Source organism: Squalius cephalus (genome assembly GCF_949319135.1).
Source record: "Squalius cephalus genome assembly, chromosome: 22".
Taxonomy (NCBI): domain Eukaryota; kingdom Metazoa; phylum Chordata; class Actinopteri; order Cypriniformes; family Leuciscidae; genus Squalius; species Squalius cephalus.
The window spans coordinates 32,083,903-32,100,504 of NC_137143.1; the positions used below are offsets into that span (position 1 = coordinate 32,083,903).

The 16,602-nt window shown below is 37.7% G+C and overlaps 2 protein-coding genes across 2 annotated transcripts in view; both read left to right on the forward strand.

Annotated features, from left to right (window-relative positions):
* The window catches only part of eml6 (EMAP like 6), a 92,815-nt gene extending 80,998 nt beyond the window's left edge, over window positions 1-11,817 (forward strand). The window contains exons 37-41 of the mRNA XM_079857880.1: window positions 1,211-1,373; window positions 9,045-9,148; window positions 9,239-9,392; window positions 10,777-10,877; window positions 10,970-11,817. Coding sequence (XP_079714006.1) covers window positions 1,211-1,373; window positions 9,045-9,148; window positions 9,239-9,392; window positions 10,777-10,877; window positions 10,970-10,994 — 547 coding nt within the window. The 3' untranslated portion in view covers window positions 10,995-11,817. The remainder of the gene's footprint in view (window positions 1-1,210; window positions 1,374-9,044; window positions 9,149-9,238; window positions 9,393-10,776; window positions 10,878-10,969) is intronic.
* Window positions 3,715-8,803, forward strand: LOC307150141 (uncharacterized protein; the record flags this gene model as incomplete). Its single annotated transcript, XM_079856996.1, has 3 exons — window positions 3,715-4,025; window positions 4,218-5,551; window positions 8,798-8,803. The coding sequence occupies exons 1-3, from the start codon at window positions 3,854-3,856 to the stop codon at window positions 8,801-8,803; spliced, it is 1,512 nt and encodes a 503-aa protein (XP_079713122.1). The 5' UTR covers window positions 3,715-3,853.
* Window positions 11,818-16,602: the final 4,785 nt, after the last annotated feature.

Sequence of the window (16,602 nt, forward strand, 5' to 3'; positions counted from 1 at the left end):
AAATGAGCCCCGCCTCCACTCACTCACTCAGCTCAGAGATCCACTGGTTGACGATCACACGTTGATCTGATTGGTTACAAGGTAGTTTGTGACGTCAGAAACACCAGCGATTTCAAAGCGTGTTTTTGAGACTGTCTTTGGTTCACTGCAGTTTTAAGGAGGAAATACTCAGCAATGCTGTCGACTTATGAGTTTACACATGGTTTGTCTTAAAGCATATTAAAAACAACACTAAACGCTGGATTTACACCACTTTAATAGCGGAAAGACGTCAATAAAACTGCTTGTGAACAATGTCAATGTTGGATTTACCTCAGGAAAGTTATCCAGTGTTCACAGTTCGTTAGCAATAAAAACACTAGAGAAGAGCTCATCTACTGTTAATTATATATGCATGTTTCAATTATTTTGTCATGAAGAAGTGTTTATATAAACTACCTTATCTGAAACAGCTTTATACAAATAAATCAGTTTTTTGAGTGTAATTATTAAATCTGAAAATAAATAGCAGTTGAATGTAATAGTTTAGGCTCTGTTGTAAATTTGAACCTAATATTATAGTAATGAACCAAATGAGAGGATTCTCTGTGTAGTTTAAGAAAATCAAACTATCGGTATCAGCAGACATTGATTATTTATGATATCTGAGATATTTAGTATCTGTGCATCTCTAGTTAAAATACATGATCAAAAATATAGAAAAATTCAGTAACACTTTATTTTACAGTGTCCTTGTTACATAATTTACATGTACTTACCATAGTAATAACAGTAAATTATGCATAATTACATGCAACTAACCCTCAACCAAACCCTAATCCTACCCTAACCCTATAGTAAGTACATGTAGTTAATTAATATTACTCAGTACTTAAATATATAATTACACTGTAACAATGGCACCTTAAAATAAAGTGTAACCAAAAATTTGATTTACTTGAGAAGCAAAATGACTGAAGATATTAAGTCTTGTCAAAACTAAGCACGTTTTTGTTTAAAATGAGAAAAAATAACTCAATGGGGAAGAAAAGGAATAAAATAAGAGTTTATTTTTCTGAACACATTGACAGACAGCAAAAAAAACTTGAGAAAACAAGACTTACTATCTGAAGTAATTTTGCTTCTGTAAGTGCGTCTTGATTTGTGAATGTTTTGATATTTCAGAAAGCGTGTTTGCAGTGCATTGATCATATTTAATAACGCCTCACAGGTTCAGTTCTGATAACCGGCTGCTGGCCGTCGGCTCGGTGGAGTGCGCTGTAGACTTCTACGATCTGACTCTGGGTCCGGCTCTCAATCGCATCGGATATTGCAAAGATATTCCTGGCTTTGTGATCCAGCTGGACTTCTCCGCGGACAGCAAGTACATCGAGGTACAACTGACTACATAATCAGAACAACAATTGTTTCCACAAAATTACATACATAGCTGAAATGGTTTTTTTTGTGCATGTACAATTTTGTACAATACAGAAGAGGATTAGGGCCAAGCAATAATAAAAAAATAAAACCATCTCGAGATTAAAGTCATTATAATGCGAGATTAAACTCGTTAAATTTTGAGAAAAAAAAGTCGAAATACAATCTTGAGAATAAACTCATTAAACATCGAGAATAAAGTCGTTGTGTTTCGAGAAAAAAATATCTAGAATAAAGTCGTTGTGTTTCGAGAAAAAAAAATTAAATATCGAGAATAAAGTCGTTGTGTTTCGAGAAAAAAAATAAAATATCGAGAATAAAGTCGTTGTGTTTCGAGAAAAAAAAAATTAAATATCGAGAATAAAGTCGTTGTGTTTCGAGAAAAAAAAAATTAAATATCGAGAATAAAGTCGTGTTTCGAGAAAAAAAAAATTAAATATCGAGAATAAAGTCGTTGTGTTTCGAGAAAAAATTATTAAATATCGAGAATAAAGTCGTTGTGTTTCGAGAAAAAAATAATTAAATATCGAGAATAAAGTCGTTGTGTTTCGAGAAAAAAAAATTAAATATCGAGAATAAAGTCGTTGTGTTTCGAGAAAAAAAAAATTAAATATCGAGAATAAAGTCGTTGTGTTTCGAGAAAAAATAATTAAATATCGAGAATAAAGTCGTTGTGTTTCGAGAAAAAAAAAATTAAATATCGAGAATAAAGTCGTTGTGTTTCGAGAAAAAAAATTAAATATCGAGAATAAAGTCGTTGTGTTTCGAGAAAAAAAAAATTAAATATCGAGAATAAAGTCGTTGTGTTTCGAGAAAAAATAATTAAATATCGAGAATAAAGTCGTTGTGTTTCGAGAAAAAAATAATTAAATATCGAGAATAAAGTCGTTGTGTTTCGAGAAAAAAAAATTAAATAGAGAATAAAGTCGTTGTGTTTCGAGAAAAAAAAATTAAATATCGAGAATAAAGTCGTTGTGTTTCGAGAAAAAAAAAATTAAATATCGAGAATAAAGTCGTTGTGTTTCGAGAAAAAAATAATTAAATATCGAGAATAAAGTCGTGTTTCGAGAAAAAAAAATTAAATATCGAGAATAAAGTCGTTGTGTTTCGAGAAAAAATAATTAAATATGGAGAATAAAGTCGCTGTGTTTTGAGGAAAAAAAATTAAATATCAAGAATAAAGTCGTTGTGTTTCGAGAAAAAAATAATTAAATATCGAGAATAAAGTCGTTGTGTTTCGAGAAAAAAAAATTAAATATCGAGAATAAAGTCGTTGTGTTTCGAGAAAAAAAAATTAAATATCGAGAATAAAGTCGTTGTGTTTCGAGAAAAAAAAATTAAATATCGAGAATAAAGTCGTGTTTCGAGAAAAAAATAATTAAATATCGAGAATAAAGTCGTGTTTCGAGAAAAAAAAATTAAATATCGAGAATAAAGTCGTTGTGTTTCGAGAAAAAAACATTAAATATCGAGAATAAAGTCGATGTGTTTCGAGAAAAAAAAATTAAATATCGAGAATAAAGTCGTTGTGTTTCGAGAAAAAAAAAATTAAATATCGAGAATAAAGTCGTTGTGTTTCGAGAAAAAAATAATTAAATATCGAGAATAAAGTCGTGTTTCGAGAAAAAATAATTAAATATCAAGAATAAAGTCGTCGTGTTTCGAGAAAAAAATAATTAAATATCGAGAATAAAGTCGTTGTGTTTCGAGAAAAAATAATTAAATATCGAGAATAAAGTCGTTGTGTTTTGAGAAAAAAATAATTAAATATCAAGAATAAAGTCGTTGTGTTTTGAGAAAAAAATAATTAAATATCAAGAATAAAGTCGTTGTGTTTCGAGAAAAAAATAATTAAATATCGAGAATAAAGTCGTTGTGTTTCGAGAAAAAAAAGTAAATATCGAGAATAAAGTCGTTGTGTTTCGAGAAAAAAAAAATTAAATATCGAGAATAAAGTCGTTGTGTTTCGAGAAAAAAATAATTAAATATCGAGAATAAAGTTGTGTTTCGAGAAAAAAACTCATTAAATATTGAGAATAAAGTCGTTGTGTTTCGAGAAAAAAAATTAAATATCGAGAATAAAGTCGTTGTTTCGAGAAAAAAAAATTAAATATCGAGAATAAAGTCGTTGTGTTTCGAGAAAAAAATAATTAAATATCGAGAATAAAGTTGTTGTGTTTCGAGAAAAAGAATAAAGTCGTGTTTCGAGAAAAAAATAATTAAATATCGAGAATAAAGTCGTGTTTCGAGAAAAAAACTCATTAAATATCGAGAATAAAGTCGTTGAACTGCCACCTTACCGTGGTGGAGGGGTTTGAGTACCCGAATGACCCTAGGAGCTATGTTGTCTGGGGCTATATGCCCCTGGTAGGGTCTCCCAAGGCAAACAGGTCCTAGGCGACGGGTCAGACTAAGAGCGGTTCAAAAACCCCTTATGATGACAAAAAAAATGAGGACCGTGACGTCGCCCGGTATGGCGCAGCCGGGGCCCCACCCTGGAGCCAGGCCCGGGGTTGGGGCTCGTATGCGAGCGCCTGGTGGTCGGGCCTCCCCCCATGGGGTCCGGCCGGGCTCAGCCCGAAGGAGCGACGTGGGGCCACCCTCCCGTGGACCCACCACCTGCAGGAGGGACCGTAAGGGGCCGGTGCAAAGTGGATCGGGCGGCAGTCGAAGGCGGGGGCCTAGACAACCCGATCCCTGGACGCGGAATCTAGCTCTAGGGACATGGAATGTCACCTCTCTGGCGGGGAAGGAGCCTGAGGTTGTGCGTGAGGTTCAGAGATTCCGACTAGAGATAGTTGGGATCACCTCTACGCACGGCTTGGGCTCTGGAACCACACTCCTCGAGAGAGGATGGACTCTTCACCACTCTGGAGTTGCCCATGGTGAGAGGCGGCGGGCTGGTGTGGGTTTGCTTATAGCCCCCCAGCTCAGCCGCCATGTGTTGGAGTTCACCCCGGTGAACGAGAGGGTCGTTTCCCTGCGCCTTCGGGTCGGGGATAGGTCTCTCACTGTCGTTTGTGCTTACGGGCCGAATGGCAGTGCAGAGTACCCGGCCTTCTTGGAGTCTCTGGGAGGGGTGCTGGAAAGTGCTCCGACTGGGGACTCCATCGTTCTACTGGGCGACTTCAACGCCCACGTGGGCAGCGACAGTGACACCTGGAGGGGCGTGATTGGGAGGAACGGCCCCCCTGATCTGAACCCGAGTGGTGTTCTGTTATTGGACTTCTGTGCTAGTTACAGCTTGTCCATAACGAACACCATGTTCAAGCATAAGGGTGTCCATCAGTGCACATGGCACCAGGACACCCTAGGCCGGAGGTCGATGATCGACTTTGTAGTCGTTTCATCCGACCTCCGGCCGTATGTCTTGGACACTCGGGTGAAGAGAGGGGCGGAGCTGTCAACTGATCACCACCTGGTGGTGAGTTGGATCCGATGGCGGGGGAGGAAGCTGGACAGACTCGGCAGACCCAAACGTACTGTGAGGGTCTGTTGGGAACGCTTGGCCGAATCCCCTGTCAGAGAGATCTTCAATTCCCACCTCCGGCAGAGCTTCGACCAGATCCCGAGGGAGTCTGGAGATATTGAGTCCGAGTGGACCATGTTCTCCACCTCCATTGTCAACGCAGCCACTCGGAGCTGTGGCCGTAAGGTCTCCGGTGCCTGTCGAGGCGGCAATCCCCGAACCCGGTGGTGGACACCGGAAGTAAGGGATGCCGTCAAGCTGAAGAAGGAGTCCTACCGGGCCTGGCTGGCTTGTGGGACTCCTGAGGCAGCTGATGGGTACCGACGGGCCAAGCGGACTGCAGCCCGGGTGGTTGTGGAGGCAAAAACTCGGGCCTGGGAGGAGTTCGGTGAGGCCATGGAGAAGGACTATCGGTCGGCCTCGAAGAGATTCTGGCAAACCGTCCGGCGCCTCAGGAGGGGGAAGCAGTGCCCTACCAATGCTGTTTACAGTGGAGGTGGGCAGCTGTTGACCTCGACTGGGGATATCACCGGACGGTGGAAGGAATACTTCGAGGATCTCCTCAATCCCGCCATCAATCCCGCCGTCACGTCTTCCATTGAGGAAGCAGAGGCTGAGGGCTCGGAGGCGGACTCGTCCATCACCCGGGCTGAAGTCACCGAGGTAGTCAAGAAACTCTTCGGTGGCAAGGCACCGGGGGTGGATGAGATCCGCCCTGAGTACCTCAAGTCTCTGGATGTTGTGGGGCTGTCTTGGCTGACACGCCTCTGCAACATCGCGTGGCGGTCGGGGACAGTACCTTTGGACTGGCAGACCGGGGTGGTGGTCCCTCTTTTCAAGAAGGGGGATCGGAGGGTGTGCTCCAACTATAGGGGGATCACACTTCTCAGCCTCCCTGGGAAAGTCTATGCCAGGGTACTGGAGAGGAGAATCCGGCCGATAGTAGAACCTCGGATTCAGGAGGAACAGTGTGGTTTTCGTCCCGGTCGTGGAACACTGGATCAGCTCTATACCCTCTACAGGGTGCTGGAGGGTTCATGGGAGTTTGCCCAACCAATCCACATGTGCTTTGTGGATTTGGAGAAAGCATTCGACTGTGTCCCTCGCGGCAGCCTGTGGAGGGTGCTCCGGGAGTATGGGGTCCGGGGCCCTTTGCTAAGGGCTATCCGGTCCCTGTACGACCGGAGCAGGAGCTTGGTTCGGATTGCCAGCAGTAAGTCAGACTTGTTCCCGGTGCGTGTTGGACTCCGGCAGGGCTGCCCTTTGTCACCGGTTCTGTTCATAATTTTTATGGACAGAATTTCTAGGCGCAGCCAGGGGCCGGAGGGGGTCAGGTTTGGAGACCACACGATTTCATCTCTGCTCTTTGCGGATGATGTGGTCGTGTTGGCCACATCAAACCAGGACCTCCAGCATGCGCTGGGACGGTTTGCAGCCGAGTGTGAAGCGGCCGGGATGAGAATCAGCACCTCCAAATCCGAGGCCATGGTCCTCAGTCAGAAAAGGGTGGCTTGCCCGCTTCAGGTTGGTGGAGAGTTCCTGCCTCAAGTGGAGGAGTTCAAGTATCTCGGGGTCTTGTTCACGAGTGAGGGAAGGATGGAACGGGAGATTGACAGACGGATCGGTGCAGCTTCTGCAGTAATGCGGTCGCTGTACCGGTCTGTCGTGGTGAAGAAGGAGTTGAGCCGCAAGGCGAAGCTCTCGATTTACCGGTCAATCTACGTTCCTACTCTCACCTATGGTCATGAGCTTTGGGTCATGACCGAAAGGACAAGATCCCGGATACAAGCGGCCGAAATGAGCTTTCTCCGCAGGGTGGCTGGGCGCTCCCTTAGAGATAGGGTGAGAAGCTCGGTCACTCGGGAGGAGCTCAGAGTAGAGCCGCTGCTCCTCCACATCGAGAGGGGTCAGTTGAGGTGGCTCGGGCATCTTTTCCGGATGCCTCCTGGACGCCTTCCTGGGAAGGCGTTCCGGGCATGTCCCACCGGGAGGAGACCCCGGGGAAGACCTAGGACACGCTGGAGAGACTATGTCTCCCGGCTGGCCTGGGAACGCCTCGGTGTCCCCCCGGAAGAGCTGGAGGAAGTGTCGAGGGAGAGGGAAGTCTGGGCATCCATGCTTAGACTGCTGCCCCCGCGACCCGGTCCCGGATAAGCGGTAGAAAATGGATGGATGGAAGTCGTTGTGTTTCGAGAAAAAAAATTAAATATCGAGAATAAAGTCGTCGTGTTTCGAGAAAAAAATAATTAAATATCAAGAATAAAGTCGTTGTGTTTCGAGAAAAAAATAATTAAATATCGAGAATAAAGTCGTTGTTTCGAGAAAAAATAATTAAATATCGAGAATAAAGTCGTTGTGTTTCGAGAAAAAAATAATTAAATATCGAGAATAAAGTCGTCGTGTTTTGAGGAAAAAAAATTTAAATATCAAGAATAAAGTCGTTGTGTTTCGAGAAAAAAATAATTAAATATCGAGAATAAAGTCGTTGTGTTTCGAGAAAAAAATAATTAAATATCAAGAATAAAGTCGTTGTGTTTCGAGAAAAAAATAATTAAATATTGAGAATAAAGTCGTTGTGTTTCGAGAAAAAAAAATTAAATATGGAGAATAAAGTCGTGTTTCGAGAAAAAAAAATTAAATATGGAGAATAAAGTCGTGTTTCGAGAAAAAAATAATTAAATATCGAGAATAAAGTCGTTGTGTTTCGAGAAGAAAAAATTAAATATGGAGAATAAAGTCGTTGTGTTTCGAGAAAAAAAAAAAAAATATCGAGAATAAAGTCGTGTTTCGAGAAAAAAACTCATTAAATATCGAGAATAAAGTCGTTGTGTTTCGAGAAAAAAAAATTAAATATCGAGAATAAAGTCGTTGTGTTTCGAGAAAAAAAAAATTAAATATCGAGAATAAAGTTGTTGTGTTTCGAGAAAAAGAATAAAGTCGTTGTGTTTCGAGAAAAAAATTATTAAATATCGAGAATAAAGTCGTTGTGTTTCGAGAAAAAACTTGTTAAATTTCGAGAAAAAAGTCGAAATAATCGTGAGAATAAACTCATTAAATTTCCATTAATGGCAATGCCGTACGGTTTTAATTTATCATAGCTGTCCATATGCCAGAGTGCATTTGGGCCAGCGCAAGTGTACTGGCGTCTTCTCAAGCGTCTCCTTTGTCGAAATTCCACACCTTGAGGATCAACAAGTTTAATAATGCGTCTTATGGTATACTGGGAAACCACGAAACCTTGCATTTGTCCACTGGTTGTCATTTCATGTTGGACAAAAGCAAGTAGATCGCACAAATTGGACTGATTTTTTCTTCTAAAAAGACCTAGCCGCTTGCAAATTCTCTTTAAAGTTCGTATGCTAATTATTATTCTGTCATAATTAGCTAAAGTTAATAGTATTTCTTTGTTACTGAAAGAAAGTCTAAAATATAGCTTGACTAAGTGATCCAACTCTGCCATGTCCTCTATCAGTAGGCTATGCAATGAACACTGATCCAATACGTTATTCTCTACATTTCATTTCGACTTTTTTTCTCGAATCACAACGACTTTATTCTCGAAATTTAATGAGTTTATTCTCACGATTATTTCGACTTTTTTCTCGAAATTTAATTTCGTTTAATTTCGCATTATAATGACTTTAATCTTGAGATGGTTTTATTTTTTTATTATTGCTTGGCCCTAATCATCTTCCGTAAACAAAGGACATTGCATGGATTTTAAGTTTTTTTTAAAGTTTTTTAAAGTTTTTCTTATTTTTAAGATCCAACCAACATATATATATATATGGTATCCTATATATATATATACACATATATATATATATATATATATATATACACACACACACTCTATATATATATATATATATACACTGTTGTGTTAATGAAGGGTGATGTCACGTGCAGGTCTGAACAATGTGAGGAATGTGCTTTTAAATTACTATTTATTAATAATTTATTGATTAAATCTAGTAATTTTAAGGTAAATAAAATGAAAAATCACAAAAAATCTCCAAACAAATTGCATTAAAAAATAGAAAAAATATTATCAAAATGAAATAAAATAAGCTTTCAGGACAAAAACAAACACTGAAGTGTAGTTTTGGTGCTTGGCGAGGGCAGGATGTTGACGCGGGTGGTGTCGTGTGTTCAGGTCTCCACAGGCTCTTATAAGCGGCAGGTTCACGAGGTTCCCAGCGGGAAGATGGTCTCAGAACCGGCTCTGGTGGACAGGATCACATGGGCTACATGGACCAGGTGACTCTCAGATCTGTGTGATGATGATGATGATGTCAGTGTGCCGTGGTAAACTCTCCTGTACCGTGGTAAACTCTCCCCCCTGTGCAGTGTCCTGGGCGACGAGGTTCTGGGCGTCTGGCCTCGTAACGCAGAGAAAGCCGACGTGAACTGCGCTTGTGTTTCTCACGCCGGGCTGAACGTGGTCACCGGGGACGACTTCGGGCTCGTGAAGCTCTTCGACTTCCCCTGCACGGAGAAATTTGTAAGTCAACCCTTAACTCAAGTCACATGTGTTTATAGGCTTTAAGTGCGACTGAACCGTCTATACGGGAGAGGAGCGGATTTGATTGACAGATTAGGTGAGTAAATGTTATGTTTGTGTATCTGTATATCATGTAATGCCAAAAGAAACCTTTTTCTTGCTTTTATAAATGACTTTTCTTTTTTTTTACTTTGTCAAATGATCCGTTTTTGTAAAAAATGCCAATTAAGTGCGACTTTGTGACGTTGTACTGTAACCGTCTATACGGGAGACGAGCTGATTTGCTGGAGTTGTTATTACGTGACAGATTAAATAAGGAAATGTTATTTTTAATGGTGGAGAAAATCATGTTTTTCCCAAGACTACAACATGCACATCTCAGTCAGACAAACTTTCGTCATGCTGCATAATGGTTAAATTGATAATCATGATTATTTTTGCTCAAAATATTAACGATTGTTGTCATTTAAGAAATTTATGTTTACATTTCATCAGAATTATTGCACAACTCTTGCTTTATTTGACCTCTTCTAGTTTGGCTTTTTATTGGCTATTTATCATATAATTAACACACATTATGAAAACAGGCAAAACAAGAAACTTTGGTAACACTTTATTTTACATGTACTTACCGTAGTAATAACAGTAAATTATGCATAATTGCATGCAACTAACCCTCAACCGAATCCTAATCCTACCCTAACCCTAAAAGTACATGTAGTTCATTAATATTACTCAGTACTTAAATATATAATTACACTGTAACAATGACACGTTAAAATAAAGTGTAACTGAAACTTCTCTAAAAAATGTAAACGGTGAAATTCCTTAAAGTTTTTCCAATAGTTCTATATTACATTAATTCATAAAAGCATTAAAAGACACATAGAGTAAGTGCATTTTTTCAGCATCAAAAATCACAAATATAGTCGAGATTTATGTTTGGATTTATTACAGTTCATAACTGAGAAGGTTTAATCGCAGATTTAAGAAATGCACGAAACTGGAATAAAATGAGTTTGTTTGTTTAAAAGCAAAAGCTCGGCTCTTTCTTCTGATATATTGCATGTTCAGATATTCATACAACTAAAGATTCTGAAACTTTTGTGAAAATGATCAAAAATGCTGATGGCTTTTTAAAAATAAAGTGTCTTCTGTGGCGTCGTCTTATTATCTCGTCTCAGGCGTCAAATGAAAGTTGTTGACGAACATTTTATCATACTTTTCGCTAACAAAATGAACACTATTTTATATAATAATAAGTCTTAATAATATATAGAAATATGTATTATCATTAACCCTTATACCCTTTATTATTAACCCTTGAATGGTTTATATTTGAGAGATTTTGATGTTTTTACTGTTGGTTTGCTCTTCTTCACAGGCCAAACACAAGCGATACTTCGGCCACTCTGCACACGTGACCAACATCCGCTTCTCTTATGATGACAAATATGTGATAAGTGTAGGAGGAAACGACTGTAGGTGAGCTGACCTGTGTGTGTGTGTGTGTGTGTGTGTGTGTGTGTGTGTGTGTGTGTGTGTACTCTTATTAACGCCTGTGTTCTGTCTCTCAGTGTGTTCGTGTGGAGGTGTGTGTGATTCCTCCAGCGTTCGGATGCTGACCTGATGGAGACAACCATTCTGTGAAGTGCAATGTTTACGCTCACATGTACTTAAAAAAAATATACACTCATAAATCATGCCAATATTTCAGAAATAAATGTATTTTTTGTTTATTCTGAAGTGCCTTGGAGACACAGTTTGCTGATCTTTGCCCCGAAATGTTCACATGATGCATATATGGTGCTAAATGGAATATGTCCACTTAGAGCTTTTTAAAATTGTTTTAAAAAATCATGCATTATGCAATTTTAATTTTTTTCCCTCCTTCTTTTTACATTTTGTACATAAATGTCAAATATAAATACCCTCTCATTAAATGCTCTTCCTGTTAAAAATATCCAAATACATGGGACTCAGGAGAAATTAAGTACTGTAATGTGTAGATGTTATATTTGACCTGTGCTATTTTTGTTAAAATATTTATTTTTTATGTACGTATTTACGTATGAAGTATGCAAATTAGTCGGTTGGTCTTTTTGAACTGTTGGCGTATGTGAAAATTGCAAAAAAAAAAAAAACTCACTGGCTGTCCAAATATAAAAGTTATATGAAATGTCTGTAGTAGCGTTGTGTGTTAGATTGCGATGCACTGTTTGTAGCCAATCACGTGACAGCAGCTGTTAATCGTGTGCAGATATATAGTTATATCTGTCATTTGTATGTTCATGTTTTTGTAACTTGTCTGATCAGAGGTCAGTTTAATTGAAAGATATATACTAATGCATGAATCGAAGTCTGTGTGATCGTTGGTCATGAATGAATACTTTTATAATTATAATTAAAGAGAACAATGTGCTGCAATCGAGTGTTGTTCCATCTTCCACCAGCTGGTGGCAGCGTGTCTGAGATCTCATCAGAAGAAGTCATTTTTAATTCAATATTGCCTTAAACATACGCCCGATTAAATAACGAGTCGAACTGTGGAAGTGATATAAACATATAAACAAATATCAGAAGCATAACTACACGAAACAAGTTTTGCACGGGCAAGAAGTCTTCAGAAGAAACCAGACAGGATCCTTTGACTTCCATAGTATGGGGGAAAAATACTTTGGAAGTCAATGGGGACCAAAAATTTTCCAAAATATCATCTTTTGTGTTCAGCAGAACAAATATATATTTATACAGGTTTGAAACAACTTGAGAGTGAGTACATTTAATTTTTGGGTGAACTGTCCCTTTAAGACAATTGTTTTTTTTTTATTACAAGTATTTCAAAAATGTTTAAATAAGCCAATGAGGCATTATCTATTAATAATTTGTATGCATTTCCACAACTGAACATTTCTTAACAATAAATAGGCCTAAATCAGGTTCAAAATGATTTTTATCACTCTATAAATGTGCCTGAATAAAATACTGTCAACAGACAGAAAAAAAAAACTGTTTTAGGAATATGTTTTATAACATCAGACGAATGATATATGAACAAACCTTCAGAATATCGATATAAATAAATAAAAACTTGTGATTGGTGTGTAAAGCTGCTGAAGTGGAGATTTCTGACTCTTTAAAGATAGAACAAATAAAAGATAAAACTTTAAAGATAGCCTATGTATTGTAGTTGAAATTTACAGACGCAAATAAAGTTGTAAACAAACACTTAAAAGTACGGAGCCCCTGATAGGACATGGTGATGGAACACAAACATGAGATGGGAGGAAAAAATATATGTTTTTGATTTTGTGTCGTTTGAATTTTTCCTCCCATCTCATATTTTTCCTTCACCATGTATAATTTGCGTTTTGAAAGTTTTATTTCTGCTAGCCTGAAATAAAGCAAGTTATGGAAGCAAAATAGCATAAAAACTCAAATTTGGGGGAACGACGACTGTGTTTTTGACTGTAGCTTCTAGTTCTAATAGTAATTACATAAAAAAAAAAAAAAAAAAACTGCAGCTGATTTGTCAGTGAATAATCTATTCTACGGATTCAGCAAATAAAAGACAACGCATTCCAGATCCGCCCAGTGAATGTGTGTGAGAGAGATCTCTGGCACGCAAACATAAAACACACACACAATAAACACTCACCTCAACATGTAATGCTATTCTTGTGGATGGTTTTACGTACATTACCATGGTGACGCTATTGTAAAATCACTTAATGCCATGATTGGACTTTAGTAATAAATACTAGGATTAATTCGAGGTTTGTAAAAGTGCAGAAACATTCCACTCATGTTTTCTTGCCACACATTCAGTTTCGCTTCAGGGCGCCATCATTATTCAGACAATAGTGAGTGTCAGATCTTCACATCGCTAGATCAGGTGTAAGAAAAAACAGTCTTACTTAACCCTTAAACTTTACTCAAACTTATTACTGTTCAGTTCTTACTTTGTTTTACTTTTCAAGAACAGATAATGAACTTACACAATAACATGAAATCAGGAATTTGCATTGTCCTCAAAAGATGTCTGGACAAAGAATTCATGTAAAAAAGAACGCAAAAATAAATAAATCCAATAAAATAATTTAATACACTGTGAAAAAAAAAATGTTGCTGCCTTAAATGTTTAAGTACAATCATCTTGGATGTTTAAATCATTTCAACTTAAATTACATTAAACCAACTTAAAAAAAACAAAACTTTTTTAAACTTATTAAAAAAATCCTCCTTTTGATAATTGCTGAACATATTTTTTTTACAGTGTACCCCCAAAATAAAATAAACGTACTAAATAAATAAATACATTTTAAAAAATCCAAAAAAAAATATCCTTCCCCCAACTAAAATAAATAAATGAATCACTAAAAATCGCCTCAATAAAATGAATTTACTAAATAAATGTATAAATATACCCCCATAAAGAAATAAGCATTGATCTTAGGGTTCGTTTAAACGACGTTTTTCGTGTACAGACGACAACGTTGACAAAACGATCTCCGTTCACACGGATCCGCGAAAACGACTAAAAACGCTGTAGCTATTCTGCTGTCAGGCCAGTAGATGGCGATCTCACTTTGTAAAGAAACACACGCGCCTGTAGACTGAACACACACGCATGACGTCACCGTTTTCATACGGTATCATTACCGATAACGGTATCATTTTTACTTTAACTTGTGCTTTGAAACCTGTTTACGTTTTCTGGCCCCTAAAACGCCGTTGTCCTGTAAATAAACGGCCAAAATGCATAAAAAGTTTTACATTTTTTATTTGAAAAGGTGTTAGAGTGTGTGTGTTCGCTAAAATTCTCACCAACGTTCATATTTTTAAATACGGTCTTTGATGTGGAAAACGTTTTTCCTTGTGGCGAGTCGGTGAACTGCACGTATTTGAAAATCGAAACCGCTTGCCGTTCTACTGTAAAAAATAACTGTTGGTTTAACTTAAAAAAGTAAGTTACCTGGTTGCCTTAAAATTTTGAGTTCATTGAAATAAAAAATTTGAGTTAATACAAAGAATACAAAGGTTTAATCAACAGAATCTCAAAATATTGCGTTATCTGAACCACATTAATTATCTAAGTTGATTTGACAAAAGAAAAAAGTCCTGAAAATATTTTTTTACAGTGTAAAGAATTTTAACATTGTTAATTAGATCTGTTTCAGCTGTGCACGTCAATATCATTCATAGATTTCACATCTGGAAGAGAGGCGTAGGCACGTTTTTTGTGCGTATTTGTTTCTCGTACACACTCTTGAGAGATGATCTTAGACCAACTGTAGAACGGTTTCTACACAACATGTTATAAATGAAGGCCTGCAGGTCACTGGGGTTTTAATGTCGCACTGAATGGAGTGTTTGAGACGTGGCTTATGCATAAGTGCTGTTACATTAATGTTTCACAGACTTAAATAACACAAATCCAGCTCAGTCTTGTGCTAATGCAGCTCACGCTGTATAATGTGTGAAATTAAAGGCTCATTTAACAGAGAGAGAGAGAGACAGATGGAGAGAGGTAGAGAGAGAGAGATGGGGGGGAGGGAGAGAGAGAGAGAGAGAGAGAGAGAGAGAGAGAGAGAGAGGAAAGCAATAATGCATGTTTGTTTCTTTAAGTCTTTACTGGTATCACTAGCACTGAAAAATTTCATATTTTTGGTTGCAAAGGTTTTCCCAGAATTCCCAAAGTAGGTGTCCAGGTCAGGGTTATTATAGTTAAATAAAAATAAAACCATAAAAAAAAAGATTTTAGTTCCTTGAAATACACTTTAACTGAAATAAACTATTTTGTTTCAGCTAAACATATAATATATCTCTATCTATCTATCTATCTATCTATCTATCTATCTATCTATATATATATATATATATATATATATATAAACAAACGTCTATGTACAGTATATGGTAACACTTTACAATAAGGTTCATTAGTTGACATTAGTTAACTACCAGTTAACGTGAATTAAGAATGAACAATACTTCTACAGCATTTATTAATCTAAATTAATGTTAATTTCAACATTTTCTAATACATTTAGAATCAAAAGTTGTATTTGTTAACATTAGTTAATGCACTGTGAACTAACATGAACAAACAATGAACATCTGTATTTTTATTAACTAACATTAACAAAGATGAATAACTACTGTAACATGTTCAGTGTTCCAGCAGCCGAAGCTTCAGTGTGATGGAGTTTGAGTTCAGTCGAACATTGAGTTTATCTTTACACCCTTTCAATCTCTTTTTCTGAATGTTAAATGAGTGTAACACATATCTGTTGTTCTGGTCTGTTCCCCACGGGTCGTCCTGGGACGTGTTTCTCATATATTCTGAGCTCTGCTATCAATGAAGCTTAAAGGCGCTTTAATTAAAACTGGAGCACACAGTATCATGACATCTGGCCTGGAATCTAACGCAACGTTCACTGCATTTACTGGCAATCAGAGCTTCACCGTACAGCCTCCCTGTGTCCTTAAGCAGCATTAAATGAGATCTCACACACACACACACACACAGCCCATGTGCCCACATCTCATTTTCTGAATAAATAAAACCATACGGCTGATGGAAATGTGTAAATGTCTACATCTCAGCACTAACAAAAAGAACTAGAAAATACCACATTTACTCATACTCTCATTTCTTACATGCATTGTGTTTGTGTGTGATCATTTGACGCACGAGTGTCATACAGACATGCTTTGACCTGTAAACGTCTCGTACCTTTATGCAAATACATACATATCAGACAGAAGAAGGGAGATCTGGGAGATCTGGGAGATATGAATGTTCTGCTACTCTCACTGAATGAAGAACAGAAAGCCAGGTGAACAATCAGCAAAGCAAACATTTGTTCCTCTAGTTGATTTGGTGGGTTTTACGACGGCCATTCGGCACATCTGTTGGGAGCAACTTTAAATGCATTGAAAAACTTTTTTTGTTAAACATGCAAATAATAACTAAGAAAAGCATAAGTTGTATGCCAGAAACACTCTCTAACTTCAGGGGTTCAGCTGCATAAATGTGTCTTTAGAACTAGTTTGACCAAGCTGTTGCATGTCATTGGTCTTATTGCAATCGATTAATCCATGCATATGCTTTATTTTTTAAATGCAAAACCCAAACAACAACTGGCTAATCAGTCTTACTTTTCAGATTCAATCTACGTTTTTATCTAACAGGTTTTTTAAAAGT